Source organism: Amphiura filiformis, chromosome 3 (genome assembly GCF_039555335.1).
Source record: "Amphiura filiformis chromosome 3, Afil_fr2py, whole genome shotgun sequence".
Lineage (NCBI taxonomy): Eukaryota > Metazoa > Echinodermata > Ophiuroidea > Amphilepidida > Amphiuridae > Amphiura > Amphiura filiformis.
Genome location: NC_092630.1, coordinates 33,849,768 through 33,876,679, shown reverse-complemented (window position 1 = coordinate 33,876,679; position 26,912 = coordinate 33,849,768). Strand labels below are relative to the sequence as shown.

Genomic DNA, 26,912 nt, shown 5'->3' with positions numbered 1-26,912 from the left:
TATTCTTTTCAGCAACAATAAAACACATTAACTTTAAGAGTATTATCATGATTGTTGGATTATGAAAAAATTGTAATGCGCTGTTGTGTTATTCAACAATGTTGCAAATGTCTTTGTTGTGAGGAAGTGTAAAATATACAGGGGACAGACAAAAGGGGACAGACAAAATCACAAGACTGGGCATGTAGATTCTTTTTGTCATTATGATTGATCTCAGAATAAGCAAAAAATATGGTTCCATGGAATCCAGAGAACTCCAGTCTTTTATTACACTAAAATGTGGAAGCAACAAGACCTCTGGTTTTAGGAACTGTAAAATTATAATATTCACTTGATTGATAAATTTTGTAAGCCTGATATTAATGGAAAAATTTAACCCTATCATTAACACTTTTAAAAATACCAATTTGGGATCGTTCTTGTTGACCTACATGTAAAAGGGGTACGAAATTGGAAATAAAGCGCACCGTTTTATTTGGAGTAACCTGACGTTTTTGCTGAATGTTTGAACTGAGACCTGAATACCACGAGGAAGATGAATAATCAAAAAGGCGCTGGATAAGCGCAGAACCCAAAAGTAGCATTTTATTTCTCGTGATATATTGATTGCCCTTGTCAGACAAAACGTTCAATATTATACAATTAATAGCTGTCCAATGTGTGCGGGTTGAAATCACAAATACGAAGGTGAAAAAAGCGGCAAATAAATTATGAGCAACTTTACATCCTTCACTGCGTGGTTAAATTTGTACCATTATAACATTCTAATTTCAAGTATATTTACTTCACATAAGGTCATACACTCTTAAAACAGTGTGGTCAAATTGACCCCGTAAGTACCGTAGTTAACTATGCACCTTACCCCTGGTCAAATTTTGACCTTTTTGTGATTAAAATTTGACCGCAATTTAGGGGTAAGGTACATAGTTGACTACTGTTTCAGAGATAGTAATTTTTATTCGTGTCATAGATGATAGGCAAGTCCAATATTGTAGATGCCGGTGCATTTATTTATTGTCTTTCTTAGTCAATTAAATATTACTTTAATCATTAAAAACTACCAATCTTATTTTTTAAATGAGTCACCGTAATGAGATATCCCCATATTCTGAATTAAACTTATTCACTTCTTCACAGGTTCAAATACGCGCATTATGATCGTGTATTACGCAGTAGCATTACGCGTTTACACCTAGCCTTACATCGTCGCGTCTTGACAAGCGTGTTGCCCGACGATGCTGCCACTGTCGTCTATGGCCTCATGGACGACACCAAGGAATCAATTAAATTTACTGCTTACAAGCTTACCACGACACCACATTTTACGGTGACATCATTCATATTTCCAATGACTTAATACCCATATCTAAATCGACGATCCTAAGAGGCAACGCACTCGTAAGTCGCGAACAATACACAAATCAAACCGGTAAAACGATAAATAATCGAACACTAACTGCAGTGTAAATAAAGTTAAAAGCGACGTCTGGGATGATAAAACAACATAATTATGTAAACTTTCAACAACATCTGAATATATTTCCATTGAATAAATGCTTTACTTCTATTTTCTTTGAATATATCGTGCTTATAAAGCTAATACAATTATGCATTTAATTTTCATTTCGTTCATTTTCTTTGGTCAGTGGCTGCTGTAATTTATTGCTGTAACAATAAAACCCTTCTGGCGTTTATTATTACTACTCACTATATTTGCACTTATCGAAATATCTTAATGAATGATTGGCAGTAAGAATGGCAAGTGAGTGAAAACATTTGCCATACTTATGGTCGACACATTTACTAGGTGCGTTATTTCTTGCCTGTTCGTTGAAGATGTATTCAAATAATCATGTTCAAGGATCTCTTTGGAGAATTTGTTACTGTATTAGCTTGTTTATGTGCTCCTGTTTATCGGCTACAATTCCAGATCGTGCCTGTGTAACCTATCAAAGACCAGGTGATTTCATTTTTGGAGCAATATTTCCAATTTATCGTTCTGAAAGTCCAACAGGGTGTGATGGCATTTTGTATTCTAGTGGTGTACGCTCTGTTGAGGTAATGGTTTATGCTATTGAAACCATTAACAATCGCAATGATATACTACCCAACGTTTCTATTGGATTTGATATCAGAAATAACTGTGTTAAAGAAGATCTGACATTATGGACAATGATGAGTATGACAACACCAGGAGGACAACTGGATTATCAAGAAGCCTGTCCGGGTTACGAAATACACCATCTCGGCAAAATCATCGGAGTTATCGGCCCATCAACAAGTTCAACGAGCGTGTTTGCAGCAAAGGTTGGTGGTGTTACACAAGTACCAGTTATTTCTTACATCGCTACCAGCGATGAGTTGAGTGATTCGGAACGGTTTCCTTACTTTCTCCGAACAGTTCCGCCTGATAAATTCCAGGTTGGCGCCATTGTAGATTTGTTGCTGAACTTTGATTGGAAATACGTTGCTTTGTTTTATTCCATAGATACATATGGGATTCACGGAGCTAGGAATATTCAAACCTTAGCAGAAGCACATGACATTTGCATTGCTTTTACTGTACCTGTAGCAAGTTTTCCGACGTCTACAGAGTTAGAGGATATCGCTACTAAGCTAAAGGAATACCACAAAGTCAATGCCATTGTTATTTTTGGTTCTCGTCGTTCATCATATGCTGTTTTGAAAGCCATATCAACGATTTCAAGACACTTGACTGTAATCGGGGGTGATGGAATAGGAATTAATATGGCAACTGATGGATTTGGACCCGTAACGCATGGGGGCATTTTTATTCGTCTCTTTAACCCTGGAGAAGAACAGACCCGAACATACTTTGAAAGTCTCCCGTATAAACAAAATACAAGTCAGTGGTACAAAGATTTACTTCAAGGTATTGCCTTGGACAATGAATGCACCGATTGGTCTAACTGTCCAATTCCCGGTCCGCATCTGGAAACATTAATTCAAAATGCCGTCTACGCATTGGCTTATGCTGCTGATTCTGTGATGCGAACTTATTGTCTCCACGGGACTTTGTGTAACGAAATATATAACGGTACTATACTCTTACAACATCTTTTAAATGTTTCCTTCCAAAGAAATGACGAATCTGAGTTTTACTTTGATGGAAATGGGGACACCGCTGGGAAGTATGTAATTCGAAACATGCAACTTTTAGATGGAAAATACCAGCTGGTTGATGTCGGTATTTGGGATCCACACAATTCCGACGCCAGATTGAGTTTACACGAACATGAAATGCAATGGCAACCAGAAGATCAGCCGCCAAGATCGGAATGTGTCGAATATTGTAAACTCGGTTACATATCTATTCCTCTAAAACAAAAGTGTTGTTTTGGTTGTCAACGTTGCCCTGCTCATGCATTTGTTGCAAATGGAACAGAGTGTATAGAATGCCTTCAAACAGAATGGCCTGATAAAGAGTATGCATCTTGCCAGAAACTCGGACCTAGTTTTCTGCCATTGAATCATCCGGCTGTTTTAGTTATTCTGGTATTTTCTTTCCTTGGCTTGATCTTATGCTTACTAGCGATTTTTGGAATTTGGTATTATCATGATCATCAATTGGTAAAAGCATCCAGTCGGGAACTAAGCACAGTGAATCTGGCAGGACTCATACTGGCTTTTACGGTTAGCTTTTGTTGTTTGACGATGCATCCCTCGGTAATCACGTGCGTATCGATAGAGACTGTCATTTCTTTGAGCTTTACTTTAAGCTTTACGCCAATTTTGCTGAAAGTGTCCCGAATCTGGAGGATCTTTAATGAAGCTAAGAAATCGGTTCAAAGCCCGCGCTTCGTTGGCACAAAATCTCAGCTGATCTTTACTATTATTGCAATGTCTATACAGGTTGGTATATATGAAATACACTATTTTAAAGAATAAACGACATAAATTACTTTTTTTCATCCTCTATTGTGTCATAGATGATATAAGATATGATAGATGATAAAAACCAAAAATTCCTATCGTTCCTACCTTATTTGTTTCATATTATCTTAATAATTAATAAACTATTTTATTTAGCAACAAAATTAAGTTACCGATATCAACACGGGGCTAGCACTCGGATGTAAAAAATGGGCTTTTATAATATATCGCTAATGTTCTCAAAAAGTAAACGTCAAATAATGTCGGGTATGCAGAATTTTGTTTTGGTTTTGAATAAGGTCCTATGAAATATAGGTCTATATTTCAAAACGAGCGGTAACTCGACTTATGGCCAGAAACGCGACCCCTATTTTGTACGATAAGTCTATGGAAAGCTATTTTGTGCTGTGAACCATGAATGAATACCGTTTACTGCTCTCTTTTCCGGTCTTGATTTGAAATGGCATATCACGATATTGCTAAATATACAGGCTGCATATATAGGCTGCATATTTGTAATAGAAATAGAGTAATTTTTCAGTAAGCAGTTTTGAGAGTTAAACATTCATTATTTTCTGGAGATGACATTTCTTATAAATTGAATACCCATGTTTCTTGCATTTTATCGGCTTCTAGACGTTTCCCAAAACCGGATCAAAACTATTCTCTTGAATATTGTTATGGTTTTGAAACCAGTCTAGATGTCAATTATCAGAGAATATTCTTCCACCCAGCCTGGGTAAAATTATTTGTTTAACTTTCCTATTTCGAATTTTAATACCTTCAACCAACTGAGAATTAAAATTTGTATTCAAAACATAATTGGGGGGCATCAGGTTTAAACAAGACAATGGTGTGAGTAGCTATACATCCTTTGGGCAGATATGTTCTGGATATGTACATAAGGAAATGGGTGAGCGTAAAAAGTGAAAAAGTGGAGGAGAATGAATTCTGAAAAGGAAGAAAAAGGTACAAGTAACTTAACAAACAGTTGAGAAAAGATAGAGAAAAGCGGTGGAAGGAAAAGTGTATGATTTATTGTATGCCAAAATAAGAGATCTTACGGGCCACTGCACGGGCGTCAATCCATTCCAAAGAATTGGGTGGGGACACACAGTGACTGAGGGGTCTCGTTTAAGACATCAAGTGATGGGACGGCGAGTGAAGTTGATGGCTGGATCAATCTTCTTGGTATGGGCTGATCGTTCCCACACTGGGCATATATACTCTCTACAGATAAGTAGCAAAGGGCTAAGGGCAGTAACTGTTGATATTTAGCACCCCATCCTGTTCCAGAAAGTTTGCTGACAATGTTGTTTCTGGCACAGACTTAAGCTTTTGTTTTCACACCATGGGTCATCAAGGTGAGGCAACCTACAAACTGGGTGATCTCTTCCATGTTCCACCTCCCAGTTCAACGAAGAAGTACCTATTCTCAAGTATACTTTCAATTAGTTTGAGGGTTGTCATTGGTAAGCTCCAGGATCTTGTATAGAGGGTATATGTGGCTAACCAAAAACATCTTTTTCCCATATTCACTTCAGAATGCACAACAAAACACACTGTTTAATTAAATTAACAATATCTGAGTCTTTTAATCAAGAGTGAAATGTGATTTATAATGATCTGATACATAAACAAGATACATGCAATCAAATGCATCTATTATGAATGTTTGATAACATTGGAACTTTTAAATTCGGGTATTTTTCTGTAAAAGCACTACTGTGTTGTTAATATTGAACAACATTTGACAAATGAGGTACCAAAATACGCGTAAATAAATTACCCTTCTTTCTATGTTAAAATATTATGAAAACAATTATTAGTTCTGAAGCTATAGGCGTATTTATAACAGCTGAGTTACTTTTTGTGCAGACTTTATATAAAATATATTGATTTTGAAAGTGCATATGACTCGATTTTTATTGTCAATATTTGAACGTAGCTTTAGAAGGATAATAGTACACACCTTGTTCACTAATTATGTCAAATTAACGTTATTAGGGTTTTTTTAAAATCCTAACACTAAGTAAAATTAGAGAGGATTATAGTGTTGTAGGTACAATTGCTTTACCCCGCGCATCCCGTGTTTTACGGTTAGGGTTAGGATTTGGGGGCGGGGTTAGAGTTATGATTAGGGTTACAATTATTCTAAATAGTGTTCTCTATAAACACATGTAACATGCTGCTATAATCTTTTGCAAGGTCCTTTTAAGCGTTAATCTCGTAAACGCGCGCGACGTCAAGCGTGTGCATTGGACCTTTTGCAAAATAATACGCGCTGGATGGTTAGCAGTACGCTTAATTTGTAAAATGAAATCGGCAAATATATGCACCACAGCTTATAAGTTCTCCCCTAATACTTTTTAGAATAAGTAAAGATGTAAAAAGATATGTATAGTCCTAGTTGTTTTACCCCTGTGGACCAATTTATAGCATCACACATCATTGCGTTCAGTCACAATGGTTAATTGTGTAAGAAAAGAGGCCGTTTTAAAAGTGGCACCTGAGTCCATAACAGACAGGATTTCTTTAACAAAACACATGCATAGACCTGACCTACTGTATTGTTTGAGAGCTGACTCCTGTGGACTCAGATGCCTCTTTTAACACTGTTTAAAACGGTCTATTTTTTTTACATAATAAACCATTGTGACACAAATATGGCTACCCATACCTTTTTACACGTTTGCATTTTGTCAAATATTTTTCGATTTATTTTAAAAAGTATTTAGGGGGGAACTTATATTTAGTTGTGGACCCCATAATATAGTCTCTTAATCATTTAAACATAACCCTAAGAAGAACCGTTAATGCACAATCTTGGTAAATAATGTTGAATTTAACTTAAAGATGGTTTTAATTTATTTTCGTCAAATTGTAACCAAAATAGTGTTATCACTTGATGACAACATAAAATTTGCTTTTAGACTATCGTTACGAACGTTTCTTTTCTCGTAAATTAGCGGTAATGGCTAATAATTGATTTTCAACTACGAACCCGTGTATCATGCACTTACAATTTAGTCTATTTTGGGCGAAGAATAGTGTGCATTACAGTTCATTTTGAGTGACCTTAATAATGTTAGCTTATACGCTGAAGGGTAATTTTTGTACCGTGAATAATTTCCATTTTATTCAGCTTTATTTGTGCATTTGAAGTGCAAGTCGTAGTCACGACAGATACAGCAAATGGGTCATATTGCATGAAACATCCTGTGTTACAGCAACATTTTCAGCAACCATGGCCAAAGCAGTTTTAAATCTAGCAGTGTGTCTGTCCGCGTTTCTTGTTCCCATTTCATCGACAATACCAGAAAGAGCGTGTGAAGTACACTACAGCCCGGGAAGAGTAGTACTAGGTGGACTATTTCCTGCGTATTTTACAGATATCACACCATGTGATGGTAAACTATGGGGAAGTTATATCAGTATGATGGAAATTATGATTTATTCTATACATCTAATCAATCAAAGAGATGATCTATTGTCCAATATTTCTCTCGGATATGAAATAAGGAATAACTGCAATGATGAAGACGTGTCGCTGTGGTCAATGATAACCATGACGAGTCCATCAGGCAATGTGGATTATAAACAAGCATGCCCCAATTACGATCGAGGACATGATGGCGATATTTTAGGTGTTATAGGACCATCTACAAGTGCTACTAGTTTGTTCGTAGCCAAAGCAGCAAGTATTTATCAAGTTCCTATGATATCATATTTGGCTACAAGCGATGAACTCAGCGATTCACATCGCTTTCCATACTTCTTGCGTTCAGTATCACCAGATAAGTTTCAGGTAGGAGCTATAATAGACATCCTCATGTATTTTAACTGGAAATACATTGCTCTCTTCTATTCTGTTGATTCATACGGTGTGAACGGAGCTCGCCAGCTGCGCTCGATAGCCCAAAACTTGGATATATGTATAACTATCAATCTCCCGGTACCAAGTTTGCCTTCAGAAGCCGATCTCCAAGATGTGGCTGATAAACTTCATGAAAATGACAAGATAAATGTCATTGTTATCTTTGCTCTTAGACGTCCTGCAAATACTGTTCTTCGTGCTGTACAAGAATTTCATTCAGGCAGGAAGTTTACTTTCATCGGCAGTGATGGATGGGGAGAACCTGCTGAGCTACAACTAGGAGGTTTTAATGGAGTTGCAAACGGAGGCTTGTTTGTAAGACCTTATAGTCAATCTGATAAAGATGTGGTCAAATATTTCCAAGATCTTCCTAATAATCCTGAAATAACCAGTGATTGGTACAAAGCAGTTCTCCGTGAAACTGTCGAAAATAATCATAATTGCTCGAACAGCTCTTGGATATCATGACCAATACCTAAGCCTGAATATGAAACCTTAGTCATAAATGCTGTTTTTGCATTTGCATATGCTTTGAATGAAAGCATCCGAAACAACTGCAATGGACAACAGATATGTGATCATGCTTTAAATAGATCACAAATTCTACACTTTCTGCTGAATGTTTCATTTAAAAGAGGCGATGACGAGTTTAAATTCGATGAAAATGGGGATGCATCTGGAAAATATATCATACAAAATCATCAATATTTGCATGGAAAATATATATTAAAAGATGTAGGAATTTGGGATCCAGAAGGTCCAACCAAGTCGAGATTATCTATTAATCTAGACGCAATAAATTGGGATTTAGATGATCACAAAATACCACAGTCTCTTTGTGTTGAGGAATGCGGTCCTGGATACTTTCCAGTTCCTTTAAAGAAACGGTGCTGCTGGGGATGTCGGCGTTGTCAAGATCATTTCATTGTTATCAACAGAAGTCAATGTTTCGAATGTCCAAAAAACTCACTGGCCTGATAGTGTGTTCGAAGAATGTGTGTCTATTATTCCGGAATATGTCAATTTGACTGAGCCTGTTGTAATACTCATTTATTCATTAGCTATATTAGGTGTCGTTCTTAGTATATTTGCCGGCATGGGCATTTGGTACTATCGAAACCATGCACTTATTAAATCAACTAGCAGAGAACTCAGCAGTGTTAATATTATCGGTTTAGCTATGTCATGTTTGGCTGCAATTTTGGTAACACTAACACCGACCTCAGTCAAATGTATTCTGTCTGAAATATGCATTTCTACCTGCTTTACTTTAACATTTGCACCAATTCTTCTCAAGGTTAATCGAATTTGGAGAATATTTTATGCTGGACGGAAGTCCGTTAAAAGACCACGATTTGTTGGTCCGAAACAACAACTAGTACTAATGTCAATCTTGATTATAATGCAGGTAATGAAATATGAAATAGCAAATTGAATTATTTAGTAAATTGATATTTAAAAAGATCTTCTCGTCATCATGTTAATATCTATGGATAGTCAAGAGTATGGATGGACAATGGCATCAAAAGATGCCAAAAATACGGTTCCTGGTGATTATTTTTGAGAATTTTTGAGAAATAAACAATTTTAAAAGCCTACTTGTTGGGGGAATCAGCACAAGCGTCGATGGAAAAGTGCAAATTTCAAACATATTTTCGATTATAACAACAAATCTGCCTTTTACATTTATGCTGAATTTTGGTAAAATATGCACTGATATGATCTTGGACTTTCAATGTTATCTGCAATTTTAGACGTCTTTTTAGTCTCTTGCCATCCTTAACTACGTTCATACAGATCCTTTAAAATGAGCAACTGAAGTTTACCTCTCATCTGTAATGTCACTTGTGCTCTACATGATATGAATGAGCGCTGTAACTAATAGCACTTCGTTTACGAGTTGCAGCTGCACTAATTGTATTGAAAATAAAGTAGGTCCATTCCTTTATACGGAATGTTGAATACAGAGTAATAGTGTTAATTTTTCAGCAATAAGTAGCAATCCATTATAATCAGATAATAGCAATTCATTTACACGGTCCCTGATCTGACCTAGTACTCTTGCAATTTACAACTTCATTTCTGTTCACCCTTATAGAACCACTAATCACTAATTAAAGTAATGCTATTTGCGCAGAGATGTAGCATTTATTTTCTTTAGATATTATTACCTAGAGGAACTAATGGAGGTAAAGCAATGTAGCACTGATACCTCGATATATACTATTCCTCTATGATACGATGTAAAGCACAAACTCTAATAACTATCACTTGCGCTGTTTTTTGTATTCTTGTCGTTTCAGATCATTATAGCGTGTTTTTCGGCACTGTTTGCGCCAACCAAACCCGAGTACCTATTCCCAGCTCAAAGGAAACCATACCTCGAGGTTTTCTGCAAGTTTGGTTACGGATTCCTAGCATCATGTGTCTACAATCTCATCCTTATTATCGCATGTTGTTACTTTGCATTACGAGCGCGCAAGGTACCCAGTAATTACAACGAGTCTAAATTTATCGCTATCAGTGTGTATTCTACTCTCATCGTATGTATGGCTGCTGTACCAGTATATTCTACCGCAGTAGCTGTCCTGCAAAAAGTTGCCACATTATGTATGGCGCTTCTCCTTAATGCATACCTCACATTAGTTTGTATCTATTTGCCCAAGCTTTATGCCATACATTTTGCAGGTGAAGACGATCTGACTATCGTTACCTGGCGTACCAATACTGTTAGCAATTCACTGACTAATAATCAGGTGCAACCAGTAAATAACTAACAAAATCGTTACAGTGTGTTTATACTTATAAACACAGCCAAAATAAAAAGTCTCCATTAGTTCCATCCCCATTTAATCAGAGTCTGATGAGTTTATGGCAAAATAATTCATATAATAATTTTCTATACACTTTCCTTCGAAAGTTGATACCAAATTTGATATCAAAAGTTTAATCATCGTGAGCATAGGAGCCGTTGTTTGGAAATTCGTGCAATTTTAAAAATGACAAATTACGAATTGACCACGCAATATCAGCTTATTATGTGGCCTGAAGCAACCCGTACAGGAATCATTGTACACTTGCCTGCGCACAATTGAAAGAGCGGGGTATTTGACATGCATGGTATCAACTTTCGAAGGAAAGTGTATAGAAAATTATTATATGAATTATTTTGCCATAAACTCATCAGACTCTGATTAAATGGGGATGGAACTAATGGAGACTTTTATTTTGGCTGTGTTTATTAAAGATGTGTTGACAAAGTGACTAATGGGCCATTTTAATATTAGCATGTTTAGCTATAAATATAAATATTGCACATTTGTAGCTTGCTGTTTCGTTCATGTGTTGTTTCACTCTAAGTTAATTTATGAAACTGTTTTTTCAATACAATATTTGTAAGACATTTGTATTGCACTTACCCATTTCTGGCACTGAACAGTCGAAATCTCTGCAACTATTATACAACGTATCAAAATAAGATTGATATTTAGATAATATATATAGATCCAATGTAAAGGTGTGCGTAGCTCGTTATTTAAAACGTCATTTTTCTATAATATACAGTGCCAGTTTGTTGGTATTAATTTTATATAAATAGGACAATTGTGCAGTTTGTATAATGTAATTTCATGTCGCCTGCTATCACACTCTCCTCCCTCCCTCCCTCCCTCCCTCCCTCCCTCCCTCCCTCCCTCCCTCCCTCCCTCCCTCACTCCCTCCCTCCCTCCCTCCCTTTATCCCCTCTATCTCCTCTCTCCTTCTCATTCCCTCTCTCAAGATACAAGATTTATTTCCCATAATTCACAACAAATCACATAAATATAAATATGTATACATTTTAAAAAGCAAACAAACAAAGGCAATATCAAACAAAACAAATTATGGAGGGGATGACCAGAAGGCCAGTAAGGCCAAAGGAAGTCGGCCCCTTTAACAAAGAAATGTTACCATCAAAAGAAGTAAACAAACAAACAAACAAACAAACAAACGAGAAACACAATGCTCAAGAATTAATCATATTTTGAGATCAAGTCACGTTTATATATTGTTCGGAAATGTTTCACTGAATTGGCCGTTTTGAGTTGGCAATGAATTCTAAAATATTGGACCAGCAGTACGAATGGCATGGTCAGTAAATGTTTTATTGTTCTTCGTTAAGTTGAATTTACTAGCATTTCTCGTTTGGTAATTATGAATATTGGAACATACTAAGTGTAAAGAAGCCGGTAATTCATTATTACTGTACTTGTACATAAATACCCCCCAATTAAAGCTTGTAGGTGTCGGCAAGAGTTAAAATATTGTATTTGGTAAATAAGGGAGCAGTATGGCTTCTATAATGATTATTTGCTATTGTCCTCACAGCCCATTTCTGTAATTTCACAATTTTATCTAAGTATGTTTTACACGTATCCCCTAAATCAATATTCCATAATTTGAATAAGATAAAACTAGAGTAAAATATAAGAGAATACAGAATACGATCAGGTATATAAAATTTGAGTTTGTTCATAACTCCAATATTTCGCGAAATGGTTTTTGATATGCAGTTTATATGGTGTTTCCACGTCAAACATTCATCAATAATTACACCCAGGAATTTTGTATTAGTAACCCGTTCCAGAACTGTCTCATCTGAGATTATCTCAGGAGTTACATCACACATAGTTGAGTTTAAGTTAGGTTTGATGTCATATGTGGTGTACTCAAAACCATGTAATTTGTTTAACCGGCATTTACCGATAATTTGTTTGACTTGAACTACCGTAGTTAATAATTTCTTTCAATTCATTTTTTAAATAATTGATGTTTACTTTCAACATCTTTATGTGAATACAGTATAGTTGTATCATCTGCAAATAATAGAAAGTCTAATACATCAGATGTGTTGATAATATCGTTTACATAAAGAATGAATAATAAGGGACCCAGTATAGAACCTTGAGGTACACCACAAGTAATATCTTTAAGTTATGATTCACACGAGTTGTAATATGCATATTGTTTTCTGTTGCTTAGATAATTAGTGAACCACTCAAGTACGATACCACGAAAACTATATTGTACCAATTTATTAATTAATATGTTATGGTCAATAGTGTCAAAGGCTTCGGAAAGGTCTAAAAATATTCCGACTGTGCTGTGCTTTCATTTCTTTCAACTAATTTTATCAACTAGTTGTGTTATGACCATGTATGTAGAATGGTTGTCTCTCTCTTTTCCTCTCTCTTTCTGTTATGTATACACTGATAATCAGTAACTTTGAAATATATAGACACCAAATAATAAACATCATAATAATATCAACAATTAATGAAATGAATTAATATTATTATTATTATTATTATTATTATTATTATTATTATTATTATTAGTATTATTATTATTATTATTATTATTATTATTATTATTATTATTATTATTATTATTTGGTATTATTATTATTATTATTATTATTTTTTTTTATTTTTATTTTTATTATTATTATTATTATTATTATTATTATTATTATTATTATTATTATTATTATTATTATTATTATTATTATTATTATTATTATTATATAAAATATTAATTGGCGATGAATAGACAATCTATAAAGGTTACAATGCATTTAGTGTTAAATGGAAAAGTGTCGATCAGAGTATGATGAAAAGATTGTAAAATATTGAAGGCCACAAACGATTCTATTATGAAAAGTTGAATATTGCACCGGTTCGAAGTATTTTTGTTTTGATAAGATGCTTTATAAACACAAATGAAAATATCACAATGACTTGAAAACGAAATTGCAATTGAATTGTCTTAATAATTATGTAGCGTAAAGCAGAACACTGAGTAAATAAGCGTATAATTTGACTGAGTGGTTTCTGAGTGACCTTCACACTAATATTGTATATTATGAAACACTCTATTAATGCCCGCAATCACTAGATCTCACCTAGGCACTAGTATTTCTTAATTGAAAATTTGCTTCTATTATTATGAAGGCGTCGCTAATAATACTTTAACTAATAGTAGTTTAACCGTTGAGACTGTCAAAGTCCCCAAAATATGAGAAAGCATTATGTATACAAAACAAAACAAGAGCAATTTTTTTGTGTCACGAAAATAACAAGAACAACAAAATAAAAAACAGTATTTTCTGTGGGACCTGAGAGCACATCAGACACACCAAATTGCATTCTGAATTAAAGGAATGTCCTGATGATATCAAATAAATCAAATAATTTTGATTTGTTAAGATTCGCGAGATTTTATGGCAGATGTAAACCATCACATCGAAAGAAAAAAGAGCAATGGAATATTTTGTCGCAATATTCCAGGACTGGTCTGGGCATAATCTGCATCAACCGCACGGGCTAAATATTAATTTGGGTGTGTCGGCAGATGGTGTAAAATAATTGTTTGATAGGAAATGTCCTTAAGTTTCCATAACATAATTGTGCTTGTGCTTTCCATAACATAATACCATTTACATATTGGTGCTTATAATATAGCGAATTTCCCTAAAATGGCAGATTTAGGGATCCGGAATTTGAGCTTTGTGGGGGACACAATTTGTGACTTTATGCAACATTGTTCTGTTATTATCAAATTTATGGGGTTTGGGGTGATATTTCGTAAACTACGTTAGAAATATACTTGCAATGTACCATTTTTTTGAACATGGGATTGGGAGGAGCCTAAAATATAGCTCTTAAAAGTGGTACGCACTCAGAAAGTTGAATGGCCCCCTGGAGCCAAATGTTATAAACTTACACTCTACGAAATAAAGGTTCTAATAAGGTTCTAAAGTTGTCCTCTCAGGAGAACCCTTAGAGGTTCTCTAAAGAACCAAAAATAGTTCTAAAACCATCGAAAATTGCCCCAAAAATGTGATACCGAACCGTTTTCAGTTCTTTAGAGAACTTTTAAGGGTTCTCCAAAATTAAAGAGGTTCAAGTGGGAGGGTTCTCCTGAGAGGACATATATAGAACCTTTATTTCTTAGAGCGTGACTTCATTGGACAATCAGGAATCTGGGCAGTTGTTTTTGTACCGTAAGTTTATAACATTTGACACGTGGGACCACTTTTTTTAAGAGCCATATTTTAGGCTTCTCCCATGTTCAGAATATTGGTACATTGCAAGTGTATTTCAGCTGTGATGAATGCCAATTGCTGACGAAGCTTAGGAAATATTACCTCAAACCCCTATAAATTTGATAATAACAGAACAATGTTGCACTCGTAAAGTCCGAAATTGTGTCCCACACAAAGCTCAAAATCAGCCTCCCTAAATACGCCATTTTAGGCACATTTGCTACATTATGAGTACCATATGTAAACTTATGGAAAGCACATTTTCTATCAAACAATTATTTGACACCATCTCCCGACACACCCCAATTTGAAATAAAATAAACACGTTTCGTCATGTCTCCATATTATTATATAAAATATAAATTCCCGATGAATAGACAATTTGTAAAGGTTACAATGCATGTAGCGTCATAGTATGATAAAAAAATCGTAATTTTGAAGGCCACAAAAAGCATTAATTACAGTAAACATGAAGAGTTGAATATTGCACCGGTATTTTTTGTCTTTAATGAGATGCTTGCATAAACATAAATATGGCTTGAAAAATGCGTAATTGCTATTGAATTCTTAATATTTATGTAGTTAAAGCAGAACACTACAATTGGACTGAGTGTTTTGTGAGTAACGTTCAAACTAATGTTATATCAATGAATTGTGAATAGGCAGTATTAATTTCTTAATTGAAAATTTGCTTGTCACTAACAATACTTTAACTAATAGTAGTTTAACCGTTGAGACTGTCAAACTGACACCAAAATGTGAGAAAGCGTGTGTATATAAAACAAAGCAAGAGTATTCTTTAAAAGGCAATAATCGCTTAGAAGGTTAAAGTTTGGAGCATAAACAGCAGATAGCAAAGAAAAGGACACAATACACACATATTGTACATGGAAAACACTGTGACAATACGTAGTGTATTGTCACGGTGAAGACCGTGCTTGGAAGAATATGCTGTATGCTAGCATACGTATGGTCACGGTGTATCCCGTTGTCAAAATACCACGTACTTTAGTACAGTAATAGCGGCCTCTGATGGTCATAATTCACTTTAAAACGTATTTTCAACCTGGTGAAGAAATATTTTAGGTAATATAACACTATAGAATATAGTATCTAGTATTTTTAGAAGTTACATTTCAAGGTCGTTACATTAAGGTTACTCAAGGCTTTAACATTATTTTTTTTAAATTAGAGACAGCCCGTCACCCTTAAGGTTACTCATTGTTGTTTGTTGATGCTGGGGCCCAGTATCAACCAAAAACATCCCGGAGACTCCCATACGACGACTAAACACTCCAAGTGGGACCCCAATATAAGGGCCCCGCAGGGCAAGAAAGCAAGAGTAACCTTAAGGATGATGAACTGATAACGAAAATTCTGTTATATTTACGGACAGCTCGTCATAGGCCTACTTATACATTTTTTTTACTCTTTACCGCATAATTTCCCTCATTCTTCAGACCCTGCCCTCTATCGGGGGCTAATTTATAGTTTAAGCTTGTTTGCTATTGTTTTTGGAGCAACATTGTTTCTTTATAAGCCTGTGGCGCAACCTTGAACAATAAGTGAGTGGAACACTCTACCGGAACACATTGTTAATCTTCCTGCAACATCAAGCTTCAAAGAACAAGTAACAAGCCAGTTGAGAACGAATGCTATGAGTAAACAACCACCTGAGCCTTCACATCCCCTCACGCTTGGTTTCTTCCAGAAGTGTTGTGAAGTATACAGTGAAAGAGTCGTGTGCTTTTCACTCATCGTCATTAAAACACACGAGTCCTCAAGCATTTACCTCAATTCACAAAATATATGCTTTCTTTTCGAACAAAGCTTTGTATGTTTAAGTGTGTTAGAATATCTCTGAATCTAAGGAAAGCTATGGAACCTAAATGATGCCTTTTATGGAAAATTATATCTATATAATTATTTCGATGGTACCAGCGATAAGAACTGTTGACGTATTGTACGGATTGGTGAGGAGCGAGTTAAATCATTGGCATTTTAATTAATTGAGTCAGAGGCTTTGTTGATATCTAATATCAGCAGTAGTATCTGTACCACCTTTTGATAACGTCTGCTTATCGTCTGATATCGTCTGCTTTGATTTAGCTGCAATAGCGCCCCTGCAGTATCAAAAAGGCAAACAGGAGTTGAGTACCGGGCGCGGGGTTTACTAATGTATATCGCATTTCCGACAAACGTTGTCATCGAATACGCTGTCGGGTTAGATATCAATATTCAATGGCGGGACCCTTCTGTACCACTTTTATGAATAGGTAGGGGCTCTCGTGGTTACTTTACCCAAGCTTTACAGGCTCTATCACAATGATCAGGATGGGATACTATCTTATATAACAATGTATAATGATATACCTTCAAAAACGAAACTGGTCGGCATGTCGACAATACGAAAGGGACCGTTAGAATTAAGCGAAGACGAACATTGCAAAATGTTTGTTTGTCTGTTTATTTGTTTTGGAGGATTTTTTTCGCAACATAAAACATTCCGTTTGCTTTCAACTTAATTGAAAAGAAAATAGTTTTGAAATTACACTACCCACACACCCCCACACCCCCACCACACACACACATATTAAAAGTATATAAATTGTGCCACGTAATATGGGAAAAAATACAAATGTGGCCAACATCGTATAAAATTACTTGAAGTAAGAATGGAGTAGCGCATGGGTAAAACCCTTATTAACATAATATGAAAGCGATTAGCATAATGGCAAAGTGGTGAGAAAATTTCACTGCTTGATCGCTGTTGATATTTGCTCGCTGGAAGTGATTTTCGTCGTCCGTACAGGCAAAATTTAGTGCAATGTATTAAAGATATACAAGTGTTTTTCTAAGAAAGCAATATCTGGATTATACACTAAACATGGCGACTCAGAAATATTCTTCTTGCTTATGTATAACAGTTTTTTTCTGGTTTTCGTCAATAATTTCTTCAAGTGTAATTCCTAAAGAGGCATGTGCAGTTCATTATCAAAAAGGAGACTATCTACTTGGTGGTATTTTCCCAATCTACCGCGCAACAAACCCGCCATGTAGTGGGCAATTGTTTGAACCAGGAGTAAGCATGGCAGAAAGCATGTTATTTGCTGTCAATAAGGTGAATCAACGAAATGACATTCTCCCCAATGTTACATTGGGTGTGGAGTTACGCAATGACTGCTCAGACGAAGGTTTGGCTCTCTGGACAACTAATACTTTGGTTGGATCCGTGGGTGACTTGGAATATAAAGATGCATGTCCATATCAAAGTAGAGATGGTAACAGGCTTGGAGTTCAACCAATTGGCATTGTGGGTACATCTCGTAGTACTACAAGTTTGTTTGCCGCAAAATCAAGCGGTGTCTACCATGTTCCTTTGGTATCGTACACAGCGACCAGTGATGAACTTAGTGACGCAAAGCGCTTTCCATACTTTCTGCGAACAGTTCCCCCTGATAAGTTTCAAGCCATTGCGATTGTGGATCTTTTGCTTCACTTTCATTGGGAATACATCGCATTGTTTTATTCCATCGACACATACGGTATTCACGGTGCTAAGCATATTCGGACTTTGGCTGAAAATGCAGGAATATGTATTGCAGTTAATTTTCCTGTTGCAAGCTTTGATTCAGAAAGCCAGACTTCCGATATTGTCTCAAAACTACAAGAAGCTAATAAGGTAAATGTGATTGTGATTATGTCCTATAGGAATACTGCAAATGTGGTTCTTCAAGCAATGAAAGAGTCCAATTTAAAAGACATTATACTTTTATTGGTAGTGATGGATGGGGAAGTTATGTCGAAGAAGATGGCTACGCTGATACAGTACACGGGGGTATATTTGTGCGTCTTTACAGCGGCATTGACCAAACTTTTCGTGAGCATTATGACAAACTCCCAGAAAACACTACAACATCCACCCAATGGTATAGAGACCTTCTAGACAACTTCACTGCCAAGAACAATTGCACTGACTGGTCAGTTTGTCCGAAACCTGGGCCAACTCTGGAGACGCTGGTTATAAACGCTGTTTACTCGCTAGCATACGCTCTTCACAATCTGCTTCAAAGTGGGTTATGTCACAATCCAGATGTATGTGAAAACGATATGATAAGTGGGACGCTTAGACAACACCTCCTCGAAGTATCTTTTGATACACCTGAAGGTCGATTTGAATTTGATGAAAATGGAGATACATCTGGCAAGTATTTCTATAAAAATCTTCAGAAAGTTGAAGGTGAATTCCGATTGGTTAAAGTCGGTGTGTGGTGTCCCAATAACTCAACCAGTCACTTAACTATTAATAAACAATCGATTCAATGGGGTCTGGAAGATACAGAAGAGGTACCTGTGTCCATCTGCAGAGATGTGTGTAATCCTGGGCATATTGTAGTACCACTGAGACAAAAATGTTGTTTGGGTTGTCTGAAGTGTGTCGACTTTGCTATTGTTTCTAATGATGGAACTGATTGTATTGAATGTCCTGAAACAGAATGGCCAATTGACAATTTTACGTACTGCGATCAGATAACACCAACCTCCTTAGAGATGTCAAATATCATTATCCTTATCATTCTTCTACTCGCAGGACTTGGGTTAATATTGAGTATAATTGCCGCATATGGAATATGGCATCATCGTGAGCATCCACTTATCAAAGCAGCAAGTAGAGAACTTAGCTGCATCAACATTGTGGGACTAATTATGGCATTTACAGTGCCCTTCCTTTTGATGTACACACCCACGACCATCAGTTGTTCAGTTATGGAAATATGTATTTCACTTTGCTTCACATTCAATTTCGCCCCTATTCTGCTGAAAGTTAATAGAATCTGGCGTATATTTGAAGCAGGGAGTAAGTCAGCGCAGCCCCCACGCTTTGTTGGGCCAAAACAACAGGTGATTATTGTGACTGGAGTCATAATCTTTCAGGTAAATATATTGAATGTGTACAAAGTCATATCATTGTTTCCAGCATAATGTTCCCGGATATCCATTGATTGTAGTAGTAAAGTACTTTCAATGGAGCTTTCAGTGGTTCTGGAAACCATTGATCGACTAGCCCCTTAAGCATATTAAGGGATCTGATAGCAACGTTTGCTATCCTGGGAGCACATCAGACACATCAAATTGCATTCTGAATACGAGGAATGTCCTTCTGATATCAAATAGTTCAGATTTTTTGAAATTCGCAATATAATACAAATTTTATGGCAAATTTTTAAAAATGTATATTTTTTTACATTTAACAGTTCTCGCAGTAAACTTAAAGTGTATGTAGCTGGGAGGAGAAGCCGTCCATCATTTGAAAATGTTGACCTATCGTATTGGAGATATACATTTTTTCCCCAAAAGACCCAAAAACACTTTTAAGTACATATCATTAGATTTATAAAGTGTTTATCGTATTTTTTGCTGTAGTATGCAAATGCAACTTCCTCTTGAAATCATTCGTGAACAAGTATGATACATCTTTTCCACATTATCAGGATAAGTACTAATTGAGTAAGCATTTGATCTTGCTACACTTTTACTAAAAATCATAATTAAATGCGCTCATCAAAATTGGTTATAGATTTGATGCTTTGGATTTTAGGAGGATAAAATTGTAATATTTATATTTTATATCAATTAATGATCCCCAAATTTTCAAGCCTCGACATGTCAGATGTCCAGTAAAATGAACATCCACATCAATAGCTATGGACACACGCAGAGGGGACACACGCATGGTTTCAATTCATGCGGAGATGAGTGCAGTTAGTAAATGCATTACAGCTTCTTGAAAAATTATGCCGGACATGTCAATAACCTAGTAAACCGTGCAATGTCAAATGTGGAATATGTAGAGCATCTGCAAGTACTTTTGTTATTTTAATATTAGCATCATTCGGTTGAATAATCCGTTTCTAAGAACATGTAGGAGCTAATGACGTTTCAAAACGTGAAAGCAATTTTCCCATGTCATATTCTTTTGATAATCTAAATCAGGAAGCAAAAATAAATAACGGAAGATATAAATAACTGTTAAATAACTGGTAAACAACATGTCAATATAATCAGCAGTTACATCAATAACGTAAATTTTCTCAGTCACTAACAATAACTGAGTTTATAATGCAGATTTAAAATTAAAATAATTCAAAGATAAAATGTTAAAGGAACAAGTAAAAAAGTACTGTATCCTTTGAAAGATATTCAACAGAGCGAACTCTATTTCCATAAGGTGGATTCATTTCAGGCAATTTCCGTCACAAAGAAAATATTGGTTGGGTGTCAGGCATATGGTCTTATCTGAATAAATACACTTGATATTTGATACTATCTGTCATTTTATACATCTTGTATTGAAGAAAGTACAATTTCAAATACTAATTTTGTAAGCTGTTTGCAAAACGATGTCGTTGAATAATACAGAATACGGTTGTTAAAATTCATTTACTGTACTACTTCATCAAACAATCGTGCAGCAACAGGATAAAACTGTGGCAACAACCATAACAAGCTAATTAAAAGGATGTCTCCGGCAATCACAACATTATGACTTATATGTTAGGAAAATTATTATCAAGCACGAATCACGTGGTTTTATTTTAAACAAATTCATATTGACCATAAAAACGAATAAACAGCCGTGTCTCAACACACGATATTCAAAATTCCCGGGCGACGAAATAGGGCAAATTGCAATGACGTCCCAGTAATACATGTACAATTAGAGGCTGGCGACATTGAGCACAAATAACCATGACGTCATTGCACTAGACAATTTCGGCGAGGGAATTTTGAATATCGCGTGTTGAGAGATGACTGTTTATATTCGATGGTTTTTTGTGGTCAATATAAGTTTGTTTAAATAAAACCATGTGATTGATAATTATTTTTCTAACATATAAGGCATAATGTCGTGATTGCCGGAGACCTTTAAGTAAAATAAATAATTACACCTACACCTGCAACACAACACCACACCCCACTCCCAACAGACCCCACCCCACACGCACCCCTACACCCTCCCCCACACACAAAACCGATAAGATAAATAATATATCAACAGCAGCCTAACGTTATTGGCATTAAAGTGCTTCAGTGTTGTAAACTCAACCCAGAAAGTATCGAAACGATTATAGATGGTCAGATATATCGGGAACTGAAATATATAGCAAAAACCTATTTAATGTATATAAAGTGCAGCTTTCTCCTGCGCATTTTGATACCTCTATTGTTGATCTACGATACCATTTGGTCGAGTTATGGGCGCTTGAGTGGCTTCGGATTTTGAAAGTTGCACTTAGCTCCTATTCAACATGTTCAAGCCAAATGCGTTCGTCGTGTACACACACACACAAAATCCGACTTGAAGCCACTCAAGCGCCCATAACTCGACCAAATGATATCGTAGAGCAACAAAAGAGGTATCAAAATGCGCAGGAGAAAGCTGCACTTTATATACACTAAGCCAAAAAAGAAACTTATAATTTTTCATAAGGTCGTATCTTAAAATCCTGTCCATCAAAATTAACCAAAATGACACACATGATTGCCTTAATACTCCACTCTAAACACATGTCAATAACAAAGCAGTTGTCCAACTGACACAATGGCAAAATGCAGTGATATGGAACAGCTTCCTGGACCACATTCACAGCCCTATTGGCACCAGCAAACGAAATCTGTGAGAACGGCATCTTGAATCACAGGTCACAAACTTACCAGGATCATCATGTCACATGTCCAAGCAAATAATGAAGTCCTTTAGTAACGGGTATGTCCACCGTGCGCATGCGCGCATGCTGTGCACCTGCTTCTCATGCTTCCAACCAAGTTCCTGATGATATCCTGGGGAAGATTGCCCCATGCTTCCCGTTACTAAAGGACTTCATTATTTGTTTGGACATGTGACATGATGATCCTGGTAAGTTTGTTTTGACTCTCTTTAATGTTTTAACTTAATGTTGTTAAAATTGTTGGCTGTGACCTGTGATTCAAGATCATTCTCACAGATTTCTTTTGCTGGGTGCCAATAGGGCTGTGAATGTGGTCCATGAAGTTGTTCCATATCAGTGCATTTTGCGGTTGTGTCAGTTGGCCAACTGATTGGTTGCTGACATGTGTTTTGAGTAGAGTATTGAGGCAATCCTGTGTGTAATTTTAGTTAATTTTGATAGACAGGATTTTAAGATATGACCTTGTGAAAAATTATAAGTTTCTTTTTTGGCTTAGTGTACATTAAATAAGTTTTTGCTATATATTTCAGTTCTTGACATATCTGACCATCTATAATCGTTTCGATACTTTTTGGGTTGAGTTTAGTTTTGCGATTAAGCGTTATTAATAGGGAGCCGCAATTCTTTTCAATGAGAAACAGATTATTGCCAACGATGAAAGCCATGATCGACATCAGAGCTGAAACATTTGAAAGAACTAAACTCTTAGAATGCTAGTCACACTCGATGTCTATTATTATACAAGGCGCACTCAGTCATTTAAATAGGCACAAGTACCGATAAAATTGTGAGCTACACCTTTTCACTTTAATTTTCTTGGCCAAATGAAAAGCAGTAATTCCTTTTTTCAGTAAACATCAGAAAAAGAAAAAACAACCCATAATGCTTAATGCTTTATTTTGATATCTTGGCACTGCAGGGTGGCTGAGCGCCAGTGAGCCGAATGGGCTCCGACTCGGTAGGTTGCGGGTTCGGCCCTTGAGTAAGGCACTTTATCTCGATTACTCCTCCTCACCCAGGTGTATAAATGGGTCAGAGATTCTTAAATGCTGAGAAGGTAACAGACTCGCTGAGGTGGAGGTATGGCGACCCGCTCCAGCAACATTTCATGGTGGAGTGTGGCCTAATCGCTAGCGAAAGAAAGATGAGCACTTTAAAAAAACATGCAGGTTCGACTGCTTTTCTTCACTTCACTTCACTTCACTTCACTATATACATCTAAACAAGTAAAATAATGATCTATAGAAACACTCAAGCGTACATCATCCATTTTCTTGAGAAAATTTTTACTCTGATTGCACAATAATGAGTCTTACAGTTTACTACAAAAAGGCCAAAATGCATTCGTGTTTATCATTAATGGGCATAGAAAAACACACAATTGATGTATAGAGGAAATGGGCCCTCATGTTATATCTAAATAATACATCAGTTATGTTATTAGTGAAGCTTAGTGCTAACCAGTGACTAAACTAAAAAACTGATGTACAACTGGCATTTTCATGAGAAGATGTGCTGAAAATAAAAAGTATCAGGCAAGATATGTTGAAGCCAATATTTGAAATTTAAATGTGCTTGCTTTTTGCTACATGTAGTTTTAATAGAATAGTTTACTTATTTATCAAATTTGTCCCATTGTATTATTGTCCCGACCTTTATCTGGGAGCGCGAAGCTGAGGAGCTCGCTGAGAAAGAGTGATGTGCTGTCATCCCTCATTTCCGAGACCTTTTATTTATCTACGGTATCTATTTACTCTTTAATTTCATTTCATCATCACCATCATCATCATATCATCAACATGATATCAATATCAATATCAATATCCGGTTTCAATTTTGTATTTTTCTTTTTTGGTACAGGTTCTCATTTCATGTGCATCGGCATTAATAAGCGGATCTCAACCAGCCCACATAATCACTTTACCGAGACGGAAACAACTTCTTCTGTTCTGCAAATTCAATTATGGGTTTGTGTATTCTTGTATCTTCAACTTGGTTATAATAATTGCTTGTTGTTATTTTGCCTTCAGAGCTCGCCAGGTACCAAGTAATTACAATGAATCCAAATTCATTGGTATAAGCGTGTATTCTACATTGGTAGTGTGTCTTGCTGCTACACCTGTATATACAACAGCTCAGGGTATTACACAGAAAGTAGCTACATTATGTATGGCCTTGTTACTGAATGCCTACCTAACTTTGACTTGTCTTTATTTTCCTAAATTATACGCCATTCATTTTGTGGACGATAATCTGAGTATTGAAAATTGGCGCGCTAATACGGCTGCAAACAACACAAATCGAGCTGTACATCGCATGTTAAGTGGACAATCGGAGAAATAATCAAAAGAAAACTGTTGTTTTATTTGTTTATTTATAAACATAAAAACTCGTACACATCAATGCAAGTAAAGCTGAACTAATCTACACCAGGCACAAAAAGAAACTCGTCAGTTATATTCATCCTTGCTGTTCAATAACTTGATAATTTTGGATTATTCTGAAATATACATTTTGTTAATTGGACTTTTCTTTCTAATTTGAAACCCTGTTTGTGAACAATTGACCAAGATATGCGCCTCCAAACTCTCAAACCCCAAAATGAAAAGTTGCAATTTTAGCGATTCTATTGTGCCTGTTACATTGTGTGCTTTATTGATTGGCCCGTGGTGCTTTTGTACAATACAACGATGCGTTCCCATTGAAAATCGTTGAAAATGCAACTTTTGATTTTGGGGTTTGAGGCTTTGGAGGCGCATATCTTGATCAATTCTTGTTCGTTTTTCACGAACAGGGTGTCAAATGAGAAAGCAAAGTCCAATTAACAACATTTATATTTCAGAATAATCCAAAATTATCAAGTTATTGAACAGCAAGGATGAATATAACTGACGAGTTTCTTTTTGTGTCTGGTGTATATCTTACATAAGACAGACAGTACAAGCTGTGATCAAAATGATTGGTACTCATCAGTTTTCATTGAGAATGGATGAATCTGACACATCAAAATTCAACATAAGATCCAAATAATTTGTAGATTAAATAATATTGTATAACAAGTCAAAAACGGCACATTCTGGACAGTTCAAAGTGATGATCCAATGTTGCATTTAGAAGAGGCAGGCTTTTCAATAAAAATCTAAATTGATGGGTACGACGCTTTTTGATACAGCTTGTATTTATCCTATTACAGGTTAGAATGCTTACCATGCAAAATACCTTTTTTTTACTTCTTTAATAGTTCTGGCTCGTCACGTTCGTTACATTTTTTTAAATTTATGATTGATTCCATTCCATATTACAATCTACAAAATTGTTCACAGTTCGCTTGTAATATATTTTGAATAATTAATTTTTCTTAACCCAAACGATATATTCTTTTATCTTCAAACTGATCGTCCTCCGAAACATATCACTGTTATACAACGTAATACGAGATAAATTGAATATTAAAAACTGATGTTGCCTTTTTTCTGAATCAATGGTTAATAGTGAACACTAAGGAGTAGCGTTATATGATATATCTTCTGTTGACTTTTCCATTCCATAAGATCTTGAAGCAGTGTGGCTTAAAATGAGAACATGCATCACATATCCCTCCCAAGATCTCTCGATTTTACACTATTGCGTGTTTATTCCCCGGTTTATTCCCCACCTAAGGATTCTTGATTTGTTGATTAATCATCTGCCGCGAATTTCCTGATGCTGGATGCTCGACATATTTCAACTTGTTCAACTTGGGTTGATCGTCCCACAAAATGAGTTGCAATATTAAATGAGATTATTACAAATAGACCTATTGCAATGACATTACCAATACCCCGAAATTACAGTTCCTCTGACAGAGTGCCAGCTCCAGTTATCTGACAGTTTGCATATGAGCTTAAAGGGCATTTCGTGATCCACAGCTCATCGTCCCCCACTTTCTCAAAAAAGTTTTTTTATACCACTGGAAACCTCTGGCTACATACATTTGTAATGTTTATGTACGAAAATTTCGTGCAGATTAATTCATTTAGCAAAAATATCGTGAAATTTGAATTACGTTCTGGTACACCAGAACGAAATTACAACACATTGTCTATGGAGCAGTGTAATACACATAACCATGTATAACTCGCAAACGCAAAACTTGAATCAACTGATGAAATGTTGGGACTAAGCTTTTTTCGTCAGATATCGACTGAAAAATGTCATAAAAAGAGGAAGCTAGGATCATGAAATACTCCTTTAACAAACCACTAATATTCTGATCTCATCTTGTCAAGAGGGAAATGTGTCCATTAAATGGAATTAAATTTTCAGTTTCTTATAGTATAGTAAAAGC

General features: G+C 35.8%; 2 protein-coding genes across 2 annotated transcripts; both read left to right on the top strand.

Moving 5' to 3' along the window:
• Positions 1 to 2,061: 2,061 nt before the first annotated feature.
• On the top strand, positions 2,062 to 10,548 carry LOC140147199 (metabotropic glutamate receptor 2-like). The gene is made up of 3 exons (XM_072168980.1): positions 2,062 to 3,446; positions 7,060 to 8,086; positions 10,075 to 10,548. The coding sequence occupies exons 1-3, from the start codon at positions 2,062 to 2,064 to the stop codon at positions 10,546 to 10,548; spliced, it is 2,886 nt and encodes a 961-aa protein (XP_072025081.1).
• A 7,395-nt stretch (positions 10,549 to 17,943) lies between these two features.
• Positions 17,944 to 18,801, top strand: LOC140147198 (metabotropic glutamate receptor-like). The gene has a single exon (XM_072168979.1). It carries the CDS (start codon positions 17,944 to 17,946, stop codon positions 18,799 to 18,801), a length of 858 nt encoding a protein of 285 aa, XP_072025080.1.
• The last annotated feature ends 8,111 nt before the right edge of the window (positions 18,802 to 26,912 follow it).

Coding starts and splice junctions, on each gene's coding strand:
- LOC140147199 (XM_072168980.1), top strand. CDS start 2,062: ATGGTTTATGCTATTGAAACCATTAACAATCGCAATGATATACTACCC. Junction 3,447..7,059: donor ACAGAATGGCCTGATAAAGA/GTATGCATCTTG, acceptor GTGCATTTGAAG/TGCAAGTCGTAGTCACGACA. Junction 8,087..10,074: donor TTGCAAACGGAGGCTTGTTT/GTAAGACCTTAT, acceptor TTGTCGTTTCAG/ATCATTATAGCGTGTTTTTC.
- LOC140147198 (XM_072168979.1), top strand. CDS start 17,944: ATGGCAGAAAGCATGTTATTTGCTGTCAATAAGGTGAATCAACGAAAT.